This window comes from Trifolium pratense, linkage group LG7 (genome assembly GCF_020283565.1).
Source record: "Trifolium pratense cultivar HEN17-A07 linkage group LG7, ARS_RC_1.1, whole genome shotgun sequence".
NCBI classification, from domain to species: domain Eukaryota; kingdom Viridiplantae; phylum Streptophyta; class Magnoliopsida; order Fabales; family Fabaceae; genus Trifolium; species Trifolium pratense.
The window spans coordinates 33,551,965-33,571,417 of NC_060065.1; the positions used below are offsets into that span (position 1 = coordinate 33,551,965).

General features: G+C 31.0%; 2 protein-coding genes across 2 annotated transcripts; one reads left to right on the forward strand and one right to left on the reverse strand.

The window, feature by feature from the left end:
* Window positions 1-650: 650 nt before the first annotated feature.
* On the reverse strand, window positions 651-1,019 carry LOC123896293 (stigma-specific STIG1-like protein 1). The gene has a single exon (XM_045946705.1). The coding sequence runs from the start codon at window positions 1,017-1,019 to the stop codon at window positions 651-653; it is 369 nt and encodes a 122-aa protein (XP_045802661.1).
* A 4,039-nt stretch (window positions 1,020-5,058) lies between these two features.
* On the forward strand, window positions 5,059-11,303 carry LOC123896294. Its single transcript, XM_045946706.1, has 15 exons — window positions 5,059-5,400; window positions 7,533-7,617; window positions 7,940-7,998; window positions 8,269-8,329; window positions 8,422-8,521; window positions 8,618-8,739; window positions 8,877-8,961; window positions 9,061-9,196; window positions 9,286-9,440; window positions 9,557-9,677; window positions 9,765-9,968; window positions 10,053-10,130; window positions 10,219-10,416; window positions 10,512-10,676; window positions 10,759-11,303. The coding sequence occupies exons 1-15, from the start codon at window positions 5,059-5,061 to the stop codon at window positions 11,059-11,061; spliced, it is 2,214 nt and encodes a 737-aa protein (XP_045802662.1). The 3' UTR covers window positions 11,062-11,303.
* Window positions 11,304-19,453: the final 8,150 nt, after the last annotated feature.

Sequence of the window (19,453 nt, forward strand, 5' to 3'; positions counted from 1 at the left end):
AAATATATAATTGTAAAAGTAAAAAAGACATGAATTATCTATAATTTTATGAGCGGGCCCCTAAATTATTTAGACTTCTAGTTGCAACCATAAGAAGTATTCTGATGATTGATGCTATTGCTAAGAATTATTTAAAAAAGAATTATTCTGATGATTGATGCTATTGCTAAGAAGTATTTGACCTAGCAAAATAAATTATTTCGGAAAATAAATGGAAAATATTAATAAAATTATTTATTGAGAAAATTAATTCTCACGTACTCCACCTTTACTGTACAGTGTACACCTTATAATATTGTACACCTCTACTTAAAAAACCTTGTAATAATTGTAGAAAAACTGCAAATATGAAAAAAATAGTATAAAAACAGAGTGCATAATTTCAAGTATTAGAATAGCAGCTCTTTTATTTATTTCATAAACAACCAATTACAATTTTTGCTTAACAATAATACCAAAGAAAATCAAATACAGAGCAATATTATTTCTTACACCAAGTTAAGTACCAATTAATCTTTTGTTGAAACAAGTCCCCAACAATTAATCAATGTAAATTAAAATCAAATAAATTTTAGTAGTGGCTGCTTCTTTATTGGTCACACTATTCACTATATAACCTCTTAATTTTAATCCATTAATTTAAAATTCTTCTAGGCATAGCTGCACATCCCATAAACACAAGAACCTCTACTCTCACACTTGTTACCACATTTCCCACAATGTTTCTTGTTACTCCTTGGATTCACACATTTACCTTCACAACATATCTTTGGAAAGCTACATTTCTTTCCACACTTCCCACAATTAAACATGTCTCTTGTAAAATTGACACATTTGTTGTTGCAACAATCAGGGCCGGCGCTACCATTGATAAGACAAACTTTGGGGTATTTGTCACATGTGAGAGATACTCTGTTTTGTTTTCGTGAAAGGAAGAAGTGGCTTGTTCCTTGATGAGACGAGTTTGGTTCTTCCATTTCAGAAGATGTAGCTGATGATAGTGTAATAGCCAAAGCCATAGTTAGAAAGGATACAAGGAAAAGGGTCTTCATGGAATTCATTTTTTGTGTTTGTATTAGCTAGGAGAGAGGTAAAAGAAAGTTGGATATGACTTATGAGTAAAAGTAGTACTAATTGGTGGATATGTTTTGAATGAGAACAATATAGATATGGTTGATATTTATAGAAGAATGAGGGTTCATGGATTTTTCATGCATGAGATAATATTAGAGTTAGTGGGGTGGTCTAAATCAGTGTAGTTGAATTGATTATGTAAACCAAGTTAGGCTTGTTTGGCAAGAAAAATACTTCATGTACATATTAATCAGTTGAAAATGAGGTGGAAACATTAGCTAATTAATATGTAAATTGCATGTATAATTTTGTTAATTATAAGTTAATTATTACGACCATTTGAAGCCAAGTCATATATACGTACTCCTACCATGTCGGTAGTCGTTTAATTTATGTTTAGTTTATGGAAACCATAAAACGGGTACACAAACACCATATCTACTATAGTTTGACTTTTGTGTATACAACCTATAATTTAATAGAATAGGATTTATGTTTTTCTAAATTCCATCACAGATTTGGACCATTGAGCTTCAATTGTACGATCTAAATAAACGATTAAAACTTACAATACCTAGAAACTGCGTCAAATTTTTATAGTAGAGAATTCAGCTTCAAAAAAAAGTTTCATACGACTATATAAAATATTATATTTTCTCTCTATTTCTCATTTTATTGTTGTTTAGTAATTGTCAAACCTATTCAATACTGTGATGTGCTATCAGATGGTTAAGCATCTGTTCTGTTATCTACTGTTACAGTTGTAAGGCAGCTAGACAGTTTTAGTCAGTTAGACAGTTGTAATCTTTCATTTGTAATCATCTCTTGTAACTCTTTTCTCATATTCACTAATCAATAAAATCTCTTTTCTTTTCTCCTAAATATTCTTCCTCTTCTTCAATAACACAAAGTGTGTGTGCTTGTTCTCCAACATTTATCACATTATATTCTCTAATTATTTGGCTCTCATGCTGTAATTAGTGAGATAATCGGAGTACGTGTTCAAATGTCCACTAAATATTTCTTAATTATATTTATATAGTAGATGCTTAGACCTATGATGTTAATAGCGGCGCTATAGCGGGCTATAGCGGTATAGCGTAGCGTTAGACCACCTCTCTGCTATGCTATAAGGCTGTTTTCCGCTACGCACCACTATATTGCATTCATTCTTACCGCTATAGTATTTTTGAGGGTCGGTGTTATGCACCGCTATCTGAGATTATAAACAACATAGACTTAGACATGGACGAAGATTGTTTAGTGTCAATGTTTGACGTATTTATGTCATCAATATTTATATTATCATTTGATAAAATCAACTGTTTAAAATTTAAGTTCAATATTTTCTAATTTAAAAAAATTAAAAATTACATTAAAATTTGAACAATTTACGTATGGCCTATCCTGTTCCAAACCCTACCCAACACTACGTATGGAAGTTGCCAAATGGTGCAGTTTTATTTATAGGAAAATGCTTATTATAGCGAACAATATTTCACGAAAGATTCACGAAAAAAGCGGCAATTGAACTAACTTGCTCATTGCATGCTTTTGAATCACCGCTGCAACTCATAAAGGACAATAACTTGATTAATTATCAAAGAGGGTCTTTTATCATGAAAGTATTAATATTATACTGTATTTAAAGGTAACATGGGAATACATATATATCTCTTCCTCCTCTAATAAAATGTCTTATTTGTATAGTTAAAATATTTTTTTTTGGTTATTTTTTTGTTTATCATTATTAGCGATAACTAATCACTATCGGAGAATCTGTGGGGCACATATGATACGTTTTCTCCTTTCAATCAAATTTTTTCTCCATACATATGAGTCGAAAATCGATCCCCTAACCATAAGCTTAAGAGGACCAAGACAAACACTTAACAATAATAGAATAAAAATGAGTAACATTAAAATTGATAGACAACATCATGCACAATAATGTGTTTTTACGAATTTGAAAAATAAATAGTCTCACATTAGAGTGTATATAAAAAATAGATAATAAATAGAAAAAAATCATGTCGAACTTTTAAGTTGAGTTTCGAGTTGAAAACGAACTAATTCTAACGACCTGAACCAAACTGTTCGTGAACTTTAAATGAGCCGAATTCGAGCTAAAAAAATAGCTCGTGTTGAACTCGAGTTGAGTTTCAAGCTGAAACAATTTTTATCAAGTCAAGTTGAGCACAAATAGATTCGACTCGACACATTTCCAGTGCTAATGAAAATATTTATTTTGATTTATTTAGTGAGGCAGCGAGGCAGGTGAATGGGGACACGTTTAATAGGCCATTCAACTGGTGTGGTGACAATTGGCAAAGTACCTTTAATTTTAAAATAAAAAACTAAAATTATATAACTAAATAGCTAAATAGTAGGCTTCTTGGATCGAAATTGAACACATTACACATAGTAAAAGCGCTCGTGATATATTCGTGAATTCAATTTCGCGATATATAGCAGTGCTGTTATTTATAACAGCCCGTAAATCTGATTTCCTTAGACATATAGGAGTTTGGCTTTCTTCAATCAATATTTGAAGTACTTGCAAGTAAATTTGGATAACAAGATCACATTTCAAGTACCGTAGTTCCTATAAAAAATAATAAAGCACCATAGGATAAAAATCATATTAGTGCATCTATCCTCGTGTCTAGATCATGGTTTAACGACAACACGTCACACTCTAATAATATCCACGATAGATATTTTTGTTTTGTATGTGCTATTTGTTAATTAGAATGATATGTTGTTAAATATCCCATGAGGTTAACTAGACTTGGAGATTACATGCCCTTGAAAATAATTAATTTAAGTGTGAAGTTGTTATTCAAATTGATTAATAATACTTGATTGATTGAAGAAAGTCAAACTCTTATGTATATAACAAACAAAGGTCAAACAATGGTACTGTGGTGGTTCTGTAACCGTTTTATGGTTTCTTTAAACTACTTGCTATACACGCGACTTGACTTCAGATGGTCGAACATATTTTTTACACGTTTTGGTATATAGTTAGAGTTGTTTCACTCACATAAATATCTAAGACATAATATAGTACGTCATTTATAATTTTATTTTTTTTGTTTTTTTGGTTACAATCATATAAGTACGAAATTTTCACAAATGTTATTAGTGACTAATTTTTGTTGGAAATTTATTCGGCACATAAGGTAGATTTTTCTGTCTCAATTGAATTTTTTTTACAACCAAAAATTGAACCTCTAACCACCTGATAAGAATTCAAGACTCTTGTTACTTGAACGAATTCATTATTGATATTTTATAATTTAATTTTTATACCTTAATACTTTTTCAAAAAAAAATTTTATACCTTAATAAAATTGTAGTGCGATTAATTAATATTTGAAAATCTTATTCGTTAATAGTATTATTGGGATTTTGATCATCTCGTGCACTTTCTCTCATATGTTTCTCATACTGCCATAATCTTGCCATTTATCCAACACTTTTTCTCTCTTCTTTTCTTCTTTGTAACTCAATCAACCATTTAATTAGAAAAATGAGAGAGGATTGCGCATAAAAAGCCGAAGATAATGCAAATCCTATTAATTGGTGTTTTTTCCTCATTGTATACCCAAAAAAAAAAAAGAAGTTTCCTCCTCATTTTCAAATTTCAACTGATATTACTATGATCAATATGAAATTCTTGCCAAACAAGCCTAACTTGGTTTACATAATCAATTCAACTACACTGATTTAGACCACCCCACTAACTCTAATATTATCTCATGCATGAAATTGCATTAATCTATAGAAATATCCATGAACCTCCCTTCCCTTTTCCTATAAATATCACCATGATCTTTTATTCTCTCATTCAAAACATATCCAAACATATTAGTACTACTTTTATTTATATTTTTCAACTTTCTTTTACCTCTTAATTAGTTTATACAAACACAAAAAATGAATTCCATGAAGACCCTTTTCCTTGTATCCTTTCTAACTATGGCTTTGGCCATTACACTATCATCAGCTACATCTTCTAAAATGGAAGAACCAACCTCTTCTCATCAAGGAACAAGCAACTTCTTCCTTTCACGAAAACAAAACAGAGTATCTCTCACATGTGACAAATATCCCAAAGTTTGTCTTATCAATGGTAGCGCCGGCCCTGATTGTTGCAACAACAAATGTGTCAATTTTACCAGAGACATGTTTAATTGTGGGAAGTGTGGAAAGAAATGTAGTTTTCCAAAGATATGTTGTGAAGGTAAATGTGTGAATCCAAGGAGTAACAAGAAACATTGTGGGAAATGTGGTAACAAGTGTGAGAGTAGAGGTTCTTGTGTTTATAGCATGTGTAGCTATGCCTAGAAGAATTTCAAATTAATGGATTAAATTTAAGAGCTTATATAGTGAATAGTGTGACCAATAAAGAAGCAGCCACTACTAAAATTTATTCTTTGCATTGATTAATTGGGGACTTGGTGTAATAAGAAATAACATATCTATACTTTATTTGTTTTTGGTAAGATAATTTTTTTTAATTTGTTGTGAGTATTATAAAGAAAAAAATTGTAATTGGTTGTTTATGAAATAAATAAAAGAGCTGCTATTCCAATACTTTTGTACTACACCTGTTTTTATCTATATGTTTCATATATTTGCAGTTTTTTCTATTATTATTTGGTTTTTTCTATGTTACTCTTTAAAAATTGTGGTAGTTTATTGAAAAATTAACCACATAAATAAAATTGCAAGTGACGTAAAAGTTAGTTTGTGGATATCATCCACCTCTACAGACTTTCGTCTATTAATTTTCACAATTCAATTATATCCTCATTTTTTTTTTGGTAATTTTCACAATTTATATATATCCTCAGAAGGTACTAATAGAAAATTGTTTTCATTATGTACCAAAAAAAAAAAAAAAATTGTTTTCATTAGTAAACTGTTGTGATATTTTTGCCAAGTTTATTAACATGCAAATGAGTTATATTTGCACAAACTATTTGTTTGGTCAATATTCCTTAACAATATTATAGGAACACCAACCACGACTGTTATTTGGTGATTTGGCATTCCGAAACATTTTTTTGTTGTTAATTTATACTCCCTAAACATTGGGCAATCCCTAAACATTTTATGTTATTGCAAAACTCAAAAGTAAATGATCGTCTTTGTGCGAATTATTAATATGGTGCTCTAATATTTTGAAAAGACAATGGCGAAATTTATATTTTGAAATAAAATAAAAAAATCTTAAATATGTAAAAGGTCCCCGCACTTACGGGTCATTTGTGTTTTAGTCTCTGCATTTTAAAAATATTTAATTTTGTCATTGCCCTTTTATTTTACTTTAAAAATAGTCCATCGGTCTATTTTTTAGTTGATGTGTCATAGTTTTTGACATGTGACACTGATGATTTGGCTTAAAGGATGCTGACTCATAAAAAAACAATGCGGAAGGATGAAATTGCCCTTAATTACCATTGGAACGAATGAAGGGCAAAAGTGACATTACGTCAATTTCAATAATTATTAAGGGCAATTTCGTCATTCCAAGATATTTTTTATGAGTCAACATCCTTTAAGCACAATCATCAGTGCCACATGTCAAAAACTATGTACATCAACTAAAAAATGGGTCTAGGGACTATTTTAAAATAAAATATGAAAATGCAGTGAAAAAATGAAACGTTTTAAAAATACATGAACTAAAACTCAAATGACCTGTAAGTACAGGGACCTTTTGCATATTTAAGCCAACAAGAAATATGGATCTAGATTCCATGCAGTCAAAGAATCTCGCGATCAATGCAATTGAGCCCTTAGATTAAATTTTGATCAAATAACTAATATACATTAATAAAATTGAATTGCTGAGATCCTTCCAACTACACACATCCAACACATCTAAATGGCAAAATTTTACAAGTGTCAACCTCACAATGAAAGTTGGAAAAATCCTAGGTGGCCTAAATGACAAAATTTTTGCTTCTTTGGGTATCAATTTGAATTTGGTTTCCCTCCTTAAATTGTTTCAGCAAATGGGCCATAACACATTGGATCCATTGCAATAAGCCCAATATAAACCGGCTCATCCAATATAGACCGGCCCAACTGAAACAATTTGTTAACGGCCAAAAAAAAAAATGAAGAACAAGCAGAGGCAGAGGGTTCAGAAGCGTGTTCCATCCGTCCCTTTCATTCTGTCTGATGCATCAGTCTTTGACTACCATTTTTGGCTAATCTCATCCTGATAATATTTCTTCAACATTATAATCAAATATCACAAATACTGATTCATGAAATTTCATCTTCTCACTCTGCATATATCGGGAGAAATCCCAATCTTAACCCTTACCTATATTCAAATCTCATTCTGTTTTATGCTAATCTTTTGTTGTCTTTACATGAAGCAATCTCCAAGGTTGAAAAAATGGCCATTTCAGTGATAATTTTGTTTGTGGTTGCAGGTTGATTCAAAATCTATCTCTGACCAACGAAAATACCACCAAATACATACATCGATTCAACAAAAATTCACGGTAAAGGTGAAAGGTAAAACCCTAAACCCAAATTGAAATTCGAATTTTGAAATTGCTGATAATCCCGCCTTTAGTTTCATTAGATTTATTCATTTGTTAGTTGAAATTAGGGCTTCATAGTTTGCTATATAAAGGGGTTAGGGGTCAGTTGTGAAAATGCGCCGCAAGCAATTCATTTGCTTGCACTTCTTTTCTCTCATCCTTTGTTGGTCTTAATTATTTATTTAACCAAAATAATTTAATATTGCAATTTTTAAAAAAGTATTTTAAAATTTACTTCTGTTTTCAAATGGCTTTGATGCGCTGTAATCCAACATATTTTTCAAGCATTTCAGAGATTAATTCAGACAAAGCTACATGGAATTTTAAGGCAAAAGTTATCAGGCTTTGGGAAGTAAGTGATTTCAATCGTCCTAACAATCCTTTTTCAATCGAAATGGTATTGATGGATTCTGAGGGTGAAAGGATACACGCAACTATAAAGAAAACGCTAATTTATAAGTTTAAAGATGATTTGATGGAAGGAAAAGTGTATAGTTTTGAAAATATGGGTGTTTCGACCAATGGTGGTGCTTATCGTACCACGCACCATCGTTATAAATTGAACTTTCAGTTTGGTTCATTGGTTCAAAGACTTACAAATGTTGATGTTTCTGGGTCTCAGTTTAATTTAGTTCCTATTTCTGATGTTGTCAGCGGAGGTTATGACACTGATTTTTTAGTGGGTATGTGATTTCCTTCTTTTTTTTTTGTGTATGTTCATTCTTTTACAAATTGCTGTATTTTTAAATCCTGATAGTGTTTTTGTTAATTTCAGATGTTATTGGTGTTTTGACTGGTGTGGGTTCTGAGCGTGAGATAACCAATCAAAATGGAAGCAGCACAAAGCTTAATGTTGTGGCCTTGGAGGCAGATGGGTATGGACCTTTATTACCTTCCATTTTTAGTCAGTTATTAAAATTAACAAATAAATGTAAGGATACACTTTAACTGAGTTTATAATTTGTTATTAGGCATAAACTACAGTGCACTTTGTTTGGACCTTATGTTGATGAACTTAATAATTTTCTTGCTTCTGGGGATCACACCAATGCTGTTATGATTGTACAACTTGCAAAGGCAAAGACTTTTCAAGGTTATATGACTAAAACATGAATATTTTTTTTTAAGTTGTTATATATACAATAATGTTAATGTTAATAATATATGTTTCTATATATGTATATTTTTTTTTGCATATCGATACTGAAGTGATTGATATGGAATTTGTAGACAAGATTCATATACAAAATTGCATGAATTGCACCCGGCTGTTCTTTAACCCAAATTGTCAGGAAAGTATAATCTTGAAGGAAAGGTGTGTCATTGATATATTTTTATATTATATTAATATTATAGTTTAACTTAAGTATTTACAAACTATTATCTGATGATCCTTATTTTTTTGTCTATCAAGCTTGCCTGAAAGTCTAGAGAGTCCTTCTCCGATGACGCTTACCCAAATCACTGCTGAGCCGGGAGTTAGCCCACTCGATGAGTTCCTATTCAACTCACCAAGAATCACTTTGCAAGCCATGAAAGATGCTACAAATGTAAAAATTTCCTACAAAAATTTTTTTTTAATTTATCTGCTCTTTCTTATAAAGTGATATACTTCATTACATATATTATTTTTTTTTAGGAATCCGTGAATGTTGTCTGTGCAACTGTCAAAAGGATCTTGAACCCTGAATGCTTCTGGTACACTGCTTGTGTTTGTAACAAATCTGTTATTCCAGATTCAAACATGTTTTTTTGCGACAAATGCAATAAGCATGTGTTGAAGGTGATACCTAGGTACTTAATATCCTCTTACTGTAGCCCTTTGCTGAAATTTATTTATTTATTTATATATTAGTATAAATGTTGCTTCTTCATGTTATCTTACTTTTATATTTGTTTCAATGTTTAAGGTATTGCATGAAGGTTAGGGTTATTGATCAGACGGATTCTGCCACATTTGTGATATTTGACAAAGATGCAAGCTCTTTGTTCCAAATGAGCTGTGCTGATATGTTAGATGACATCCAAAGGGTAATATTCTGATTTAGTATAATATGTGTGAGTTTTATTAAACATGTTTTTCATATTGATAGTGTTTTCAATATGTTCTTATTTTAGGTTGCTGGTGTTGGAGGGGTGCCATCTCAATTAACTAGCCTGATTGATAAGACTTGGTTGTTTAAAGTGGAGACTAAACCTTCAAATAATCCCAGATTTGAACAGACATTTAAAGTCAGAAAGATCTGCACCGATGCTAACATAATCAAGCAATTTAAAGACAAGTGGGATCATGAGGAAGCTTCAATTAGCAAGCTAAACAATGTATGCAATATCTAACTCTATACTACATTTTTTTTACCATTGTCTTCCAAACAAATTGACTGATTAAATTTTTTATTAAACTAGGAGGTTGGTTCCTTGAGTACTTTGATTGGCAAAGGGAAGGATGTATTAGTTTGTGGTTCTACTAATATCTTATCTGAGGTATGCTATCATGTTAAATACGTTGAGTGTATATAAGTTTTTGGCAAGTCCATAGCACCAATATTTAATGTTAATTTGTTTGTCTTAGGATTCACTGTCATTGAATGAAAGTAACTCCAAGGACCAAGGAAAGTCAATTATTTGTGATAATACTCCTATTGCATGTACCCAAGATTTAATGTGTAAATTTTCTTCTACTGTTGTGGACCTTGACGATCCTTCTCTTGACTCTTTTATTTGCAACAAAGATGGTGGTGATATAAAGAAAAGTGATATGTCTTCAAAGGTAAATTATGTCTATGATTGGTTGACATACTTTTATTTAGTTACTGTTATGTATACAGTTAACTAACATTTTTTTTGCTTCTTGCACTTGATAAGCTTTCAATTGCTGCAAGTAGTCTAGAGGGAGGAGGAAAGGACATAGTTGTTGAGGCGGTTGATCTTCAAAAATCCGTTGGAACAACGACCAAAGAAGAAGCTGTTGGAAAAACTTATAGTGGAGTTGTTCATAAAGATGAATTTGTGGCCAACAAAAACATCAAGGTTGTTGTAAATATATTCCTTAATTTACACATTTTATTTTTTATATATAATTATATGACTAACTATAAGTTTGGATGGTTAGGAAGAGAAAACATTGGCTGGATGTGGAGAAATGGCAAAAGGCATGGTCATTGAGGGTAGTTCTGTTGGAAAAATTCAACAAATTAAGGGAATGACAAGATCTGATGTTGTCAATCTTGATGAAGATATTCATGAGTCTGGTTCTAGCATGGTAATAGCTCTTAATCAAATTGGTTCAACTGACATTAAAGCAATCAAGGGAAAAAAAATAAGCAAGAGAATTTCTCCTGAAAAGCAAGATGAAGATGACAATGCACCTATCAAGCTTTTGAAAAGAGCAATCAAAATTGAAAAGATTACTTAGGATTTAAGTGTGTGAGATGGTGTTAGGTGGTTTTGTATTTGTTGAACTTGATTATGTAATTTTGTTGGCCCAGGGTAGTTGGTCTATTTTGAGGTTAATTTTTTTGTTTTAAGATAATCAGTACTATCAAATGCCTATTTAGTAAAAAGGGTTTTAGTTAAATTTCTATGTTGTTTTGTACTCTTTGGCCCAGTGGCAGTGGGCAATTAATTAGGTATATAATTAATTATGATTTCGTGTTAGTTACTTGCCTTATTTCTGGTTTTGTTATTTTTTTTTTATTTTATTTGATATAATCTTATTATTTAAAGCCTACAAAGTAATATAATTTTTAAATGTTAACAAAATGGAAGATATTTATCTAAAAATCATTACCTTCCAAAATTATTTAAAAGTATAATCTTAACATTTAAAATATTAGTTGAAATTTTAAATGTTTATATTACGATGATAAGTAAATAAAACACGATGAAAAAATAAATTTATATAAATTCATATGCTACTATTATATTAAATACCCATTATATCAAATAACTAATATAGTCTAATTAAAAAAATGAAACAATTTAAAAACATTGACAAAAAAATTTGACAGGTGTCAAGCTCACAAGAAACTATTGCAAAATCCTAACTGGCATAAATGACAAATTTTTTACTTCTTTGGGTATGAATTTGAATGTTGTTTCCTTCCTTCATCTGTCTCTCTCAGGCCATATATTTCAAAACTGATGCTGCTACTGTTGTTGTTTTATCTGTTTTGATTGGAATCAATTTCAAAATTCAAAATTCAGTTTCTCTCTCTCTTTTTCAATATGTAAACTCATTTTCTTACTCATCTCTCTTCATTTTCTCTTGATTCCTTCGAACTTCTCTCTCTCCAGGATAAATAAGGAAGGTGTACCTTTGCAAAGTGTACCTTTTCAATATGCGACCAAAATTAGTGTACCTTTGCAAAGTTGATAAATAAGGAAGATGAGTAACAATATCTATAAAAGGGACGGCTCATCCATTCGTGATCATAAAAGGGACGGCTCATCCATGCTTCTGATCCCTTTGAAGCGGCTTCAAAATTGATTTATTGGCATAGATGAAAAGCTTATATTGGAGCGTACTATGTTAGGCCTACTGCAATGGATCCAATGTTTTGCGGCCCATTTGCTGAGGAAATTGAAGGAGGGAAGCAACATTCATATATATGTATGCGAATTCCAATTTCGATCCGATCAAGCGGTTGTGACATAAGAACATCCAAACACTAAAGATATATAGTGTTAGTTGAATCTCCACCTAAACATGTATTATTAGGCACAACCAATTGTATAATCAGAAATAATTAAAAATATAATAAAATTGTTCAGAGTTTAATCGTATAGTAATGAATAATGTTAAATATAACATATTAAAAATTAATATTTCTTTCCGATAATTATAAGTTTGTCTTTGAAACATATCAAATAGTAAAAAATATATTCAATTAAACTGACGAATAGTGTTCAAGTATGTAAAATTTTTCTAATATTTTTCAGTATAAATTGACAAAATAAAAAATGTGTAAATACACTTATATTTTATTACGGTAGAATGTGTATTTTTAATAAAGCCTGGGGTATGAAAAACGATTTGTCACAATTTTCATGAGTTGATTGTTGCTTGGGCCTAATACTAAAATCAATATAAGGTTGGGATAGCCCAGCCCAGTTAAGCCTATGTCAACAAACAAAAAATGATGAAAAGGTTACACGATCTCAAAAGGTTTCACCAAACCTTATCTAAGCAAGGAGAGCTAATGTCCATATGTTTCTTCCTTGATCATGCGATAGCGTAGACGACAACGACAGCGACAAAGGGGCTCACACACACGCATTAGGACCGGCAACACTTGGGACCATCGACAATGGCGTCTTCTTCCAGGTTCTTATATGTTAATAAAGCTAATTTGTTCCTATACAATAAATGAATACTTTACCTTTGTTCCCTATTTTCATGAATTTGCTTTGCATCCCAATACTTAATGTACAATATACATGTACTTTTGTCAGAGCTACACATGCAATTTGGGAATTAGGGTTTGACTTATATATTTATTTGTCAAAAAACGTTTTTTACTAAATGAGGGTTTGACTTATATATAATTAGAATTTCTGAATCCATTTTGCTAAATTAGTGTTTGACTTAGTCAAGGATAGTTGGAAAAGGTTTTACTAAGTTTCATTTATATAAATTATTCATTTAAAAGGATGGTTTGATTAAGTAAATCAACGATTTTTACAAATGGTTTTACTATGAGTAACTTATATAAATTATTCATTTTAAATTGTGGTCTCATTAACTAATTAATCATTTGGTTATGATATGTTTACAAACTAATTAGTTATATATGTTTTGTTATACAAGGGGACCTTCGGTAGGTGACAAAATAATTCCGTGTTGGTTTCCGACGAGAATTTACCCGGATAAGGTATCGTAGTTGTCCTATTCAAAAAAATCTATACGAAAGTTCTTGATTGAATTTTATACTTTCATATCAACTAATACAAATACCAATATTGTTTTATATCATAGGAGAAAATTCATGTTTGTTCTAAGTGGATCAACAAGTATGGAAGCAGAATTGATTTTCAAAAGCCTGGAGTTATTACAAATCTTAAGAAACAAGCGACCAGTTTTGTTTTTAAGCAGAGTGACGGTAGATGGTTTATACATTCTGGGATTATGGTAGCAAGGGTTAATGGTTTCGTCAAACCAACTGATGTTATACTTTTCTATAAAGAAGATAACAATTTCAAGATTTGGCTTGATAAGGCAAAATCTATCGCTTCAGTGCCACCCACTCCTCCTTCGGCTAACGTGTATGTGTATACAACTTTACAATTTATGTTTTGATAAAATCAGCCGCATTTCATACTTAGTATAGGTTAGAATAAATATTTAGATAAAATATTTAATTTAAAAAATTGTGTGTATTTGATTATATATGCAATGTACCTGAAGTTCGTGCTAAAGTTATATATGTTTTGTTATATACAAGGGGACTTTCCGTAGGTGAGAAAACATTGCCGTGTTGGTTTCCGACAAGAATTTACCCGGATAAGGTATCGTAGTTGTCCTATTCAAAAATATCTATAATAAAGTTCTTGATTGAATTTTATACTTTGATATGTACTAATAGAACACCAATACCAATATTCTCTCTATTTGTTGTTTGATATCATAGGAGAAAATTGATGTTTGTTCTAAGTGGATCAACAAGTATGGAAGCAACATTGATTTTCAAAAGCCTGGAAGTATTACAAATCTTAAGAAACAAGCGACCAGTTTTGTTTTTAAGTGGAGTGACGGTAGATGGTTTATTCATTCTGGGATCAATGTAGCAAGGGTTAATGGTTTCGTCAAACCAACTGATGTTATACTTTTCTATAAAGAAGAAAACAATTTTAAAATCTGGCTTGATAAGGCAAAATCTATTGCTTCAGTGCCACCCACTCCTCCTTCGGCTAAAGTGTATGTCTATACAACTTTAAATTTATGTTGTTATAAATTCTGCCGCATTTCATTTTAGTATAGGTTAGAGTAAATATTTATATAAAATAGTTGATTTAATAAATTGTGTGTTTTTTATAATATAAGGAATGTACCTGAAGTTCGTGCTAAGGGAAAATCTATTGCTTCGGTGCCACCCACTCCTCCTTCGGCTAAAGTGTATGTCTATACAACTTCAAATTTATATTGTTATAAATTCTGCCGCATTTCATTTTAGTATAGGTTAGAGTAAATATTTATATAAAATAGTTCATTTAATAAATTATGTGTTTTTTATAATATAAGGAATGTACCTGAAGTCCCTGTTAAAGCATCTAGGCACTTCAAAACTACCATTTACCCTGATAAGGTATTTTATATTTTTATGATGCCGATAATTAACGTAATTTGAAAATTGCGACTAATTAGAATACAATACTAAGTTTGTTTTTTTTTTTTTATATGAATTACCAATCAGAATGCAATCAAGGTATGTCCTGAATTTTTGAATCACTGGTACAAAGAGCTTGATTTTGAAGAAAGTGGTTGCATCATTAATGCCGCAACAAACAAATCTACCGCTGTAAAGTTCAAGCCAAAGGACGGATTATGGTTTCTTTCTTCAGGAAGGAGAGTTGCCATGAATAATGGCATTATGAAACCGATGATCATTGTCCTTTATTTGGAAGGAGATGTAAACAGATTTTCAATGTACCCTGCCTATGGAGAAAATATGACTCCTACTCCTACCAATTACGATCCTATTGTGATATCATCCGATGAAGACATGATTCATGAGGAGCATGGTGATGTTATTAATCAACCTGAGGTGGAAGACCCTGTAGACCCTTCTTCTTATTACATGTTTGATGTGAAGATGTCTGAGTCAGCTGTTCGAACAAATCAAGTTTTTGTAAGTGCATTCTATTCACATTTTTGTTTCTTATTTTTCATTTGTATATCTGTACTGATTTATTGTACACTTTTAATTACGTAGCATTTTCCCAACAAGACGTCAAAGTATGTTCTTTGGGATAAGCAGACTATGATTAGGTTGAGGGATCTTGCCACAGGACGAGTTTATCCATGTACCATAATCACTTCAGGCCGATACACTCACGAAAAATACCTAGGCGATGGCTGGTATGACTTTAAGTTTGACAAAGACTTGAGGGTTGGTGATACATTGCGTTGTGAACTTGATGAAGATGCCCGATTCATGAATGTTGAGGTCATACGCAATAGGAGAAGGCGTCGATGAAGGATATGCTGGTAGCTTTTTTATTGATGAGGAATATGTTGGAAGCAGTTTAATTGATAATGATGTATTAACTTAAGTTTGAAGTTTATAATGACTTGTGGTTTTGTTATTTGGTTGAACAACTTTTATTTAGTTTATCGTCTTTAGTTGGGTTGTAACTAATTCACAATTAGTAATTTCGATGGAACTTATATTATTACCGAATTTAGTTTTTTGTGTTTCAATTAATAGTTGTGTGATTCTTCGTGATAAAAATTATAAAAATTTCATTGCACTACCATACATTATCTATATATAAATTTTAATTATATATGGATTGATGGTATGCATAAATGTTTTCCGATACATGTTTTTTTACAATACTAATTATTTAATAAAGTAACAGTGCTATATATATAGCGAAAAAATTTCTAGCGAATTTATCACGAATGGCTAGCTACTTTGAAAAAACACTCACTAACCACACATGTGCAATTAGTGTTGACTAAAATAATTACTCTTAAAATGTGCTACGTTGCCGTCGTGATGATTCGCGATACAATCTTTCGCGATAAAAAGCAATTTCTTTATGTTCTTCAAATGTACATGTTAAACTTCAAGAAAAATGTATATATTCAAACTTAATATTCTGTAAAAAGGTAAAAATAATTTTTATATAACTTAGGACAAAATAATTTAGGATAGAATTATATGACTTTAAATCATATATATATATATATATATATATATATATATATATATATATATATATATATATATATATATATATATATATATATATATATATAGTACACATAGGATCAAAAGGGGTGTAGCCCACTTAATGAATCACTTATATCATAAAACATCAATGTAACACATGCACTTTTTGCTATCAAAACTGCCTAACATAAGGACATAATAGTCCATGACAAAGACCTCATAAGGAGTTACTTAAAAAACCAACATCCTACACTATCCACATTTGCGACAAGGAGGGACCACAAGAGACAAAAATCATGGCTTCATCTAGAAACAGGTATGAATTCTTCCACTTTTTCAACTTTTTTCCTATTTTCAACTAGATTGCAAGCTTCCATCTTTGTTAAAAAACATTACCAATGAACTGTTGTCAGATCTACAAGTACACATATTGTGTTGGAATGTATCTACACATACACATGAAAAAATATCAGATCTACCCAAAAATTTCATGTTTCTCAAATTAATGATTTTTATTTATAGGATGCATGTTTTGCAAGTGTTAATTTTTCGAATTAAATTGTATTTTGGGGACCACTGAGTCCTTAAATGTTTGGGATAATGTTGCAAATTATTATTTAATTTGTTTGCATTTTAAAACTCATTGTAGTTAAAAAAAGTTAAATCTAAAGGAAACAATAATTGTTCAAAGTCAATGTATTTTTGTGAAATTTTTCTCTAACTAAATGTGAGTTAATTTGTCTATATAAGGAATGTCGAACCATACTTAGTTGGCGCAAAGGATTGGTTCACAACCATGATATACCGTGATAAGGTAGTTTTAGTTTTTGCAATATGTTTTATGTTGGTTATATTTCATGTTATTAATCTCTTTTTTATATGATAGGAAGAGATAAAAATCTGTCCAGAGTTTCTTACCAATTGGGGTCACAAAATTAATTTCAAAAGACATGGATATATTATTAACAAAAATGATGTAAGGACTCTTATTCTGTTTAGCAAGAACAATGGGACTTATTTTATAAGATGTGGTATAGCAGTAGCCATTGTGAATGAGTTTATGGTACCAACTGAAGTATGTCTTCAGTATGAACATGACGGAAACAATTTCCGCATGTATGAGCTTCAAACCACTAAGGAAAACCCTTCTTCTACGGACATACCAATCAAAATCCCTTCGGATGATAATAGTAGTGAATCAGATGGAAGCATTGACAGGAAGCTTGAAGAAATTGTCTCATTTGCGAGATCACTTGAACCGTTGGAAAACAAAGATGAAGGAAAATATGTGAATAGTGACGAACGAGTGCAACAACAAGTTGTCAACGAAGGTGAAGATTATCGATGGACTAGAGTGATTAGTGATGCCTTTGCAAAAGGCAAGTCTGTTTTGGTAAGTTTGTCTTAGAAATTTTATAATATCGTCTTACATGGTTAATCATTATTCTATTTATACAATTTGTCCAATAAATAGATGTATTATTATTTACATTGTCATATTATGAATTTAAATTTACATTGGCTTGGTAGCTATCCATTTTAGTTTTTAAAAGTCTTTGTTTGAAGAGAAAGCTAATAAAAATTTTACAGAAACATTTACATATGTTACTTTTTCAGCACTTTCCAAGCTATGTGTGCAACGACTATCCATTCTCATTAGATCATGAGCTGAAAGTTATTAATCGTGACACAAATTACACAGTCACATGCACTGTTGCAAAGGCCAATACCAAGATTCCTCAATTTCAACTTGGAGGTGCATGGTACGGTTTTGTCAAGAGGATGAACCTAAAAGAAGAAGACAAGTTGTCGTTCCTACTCGACAATCCTCCTACGGTTCTTACCGTGTGGAAGGATTAGAATTATCATCGTGATTACAAGCAAATGTTAATGTTGTTTCTTTATGTATGAATGTTGAACATCTTTTTTTTTTGTTTTGAGATCTCTATAGATGGATCTAGACTATATCAATCGGTGTTTTATGTTGAACAACTTGGTCTGTAATATGATGATGACACGTACTTATTTATGTTTTATGCATATTATTTTCCTACATACATTAGTATATTGAATGTTTTGTTGTTTCATATCTTATGAATGTGTGTTCATGTTATGAACCATAACTTCTTAGGTGTAAACATGCACCATAAATTTTGAGCTTTATAACAGACATGAGGTAATATTATTTAATTGTCCAATCCACTATATGTAATTTATTTTTTATGCAAATATCTTCATGTTTTGTATAACATAATTTTAAGCTTGACTTATTATATTACATGCAGTTGATAAAGGTTAAACTCTTCACATTGCTGCAGGACCAAAAAATATATCCAGCGAAAGTATATATCAATGGAGTATAAGAGTTATTTGGAGGAGCAAAACAATAGTTTTAAAAGCTAATTGGAAGAACATTGAAAAGGTAATTTACATTTTACTATTTTTTTACATATTACTTAATGTTTATTTTGGGCTGCAAGCCCAAGACTAAACTCACAATATGAGTTATATTATAAATCCATGTTGGGCCTACACTTAAACAATCATATATCTTTTTAACATGTTGAGACAAAAACATAGGGTTGTGGCCCACATATTTATAGATATATAAGGTAAAATTAGGGTTATGTTATTAAGTTTCACACAATCTCTTCTATCTTCACAGCAGCCGCCCCTCCATTTGTCTCAAAGATGAGCCTCCCTCCTTGGATTTTATTTCCAGAAATTTTGGAACCAAATAATGGGTAAGTTTCATGTCATGTACTATAACTTGGACTATTTTTTGCTATGTGTTTTGTAAAATGGAAAGAGATAAAAGTAAATAAACACATGCATGTGCAACTCAACTAGCAAACAAAATCATACCCTACATGTTTCAAAGTGCATAAACATAATTTATACTATGTCCCC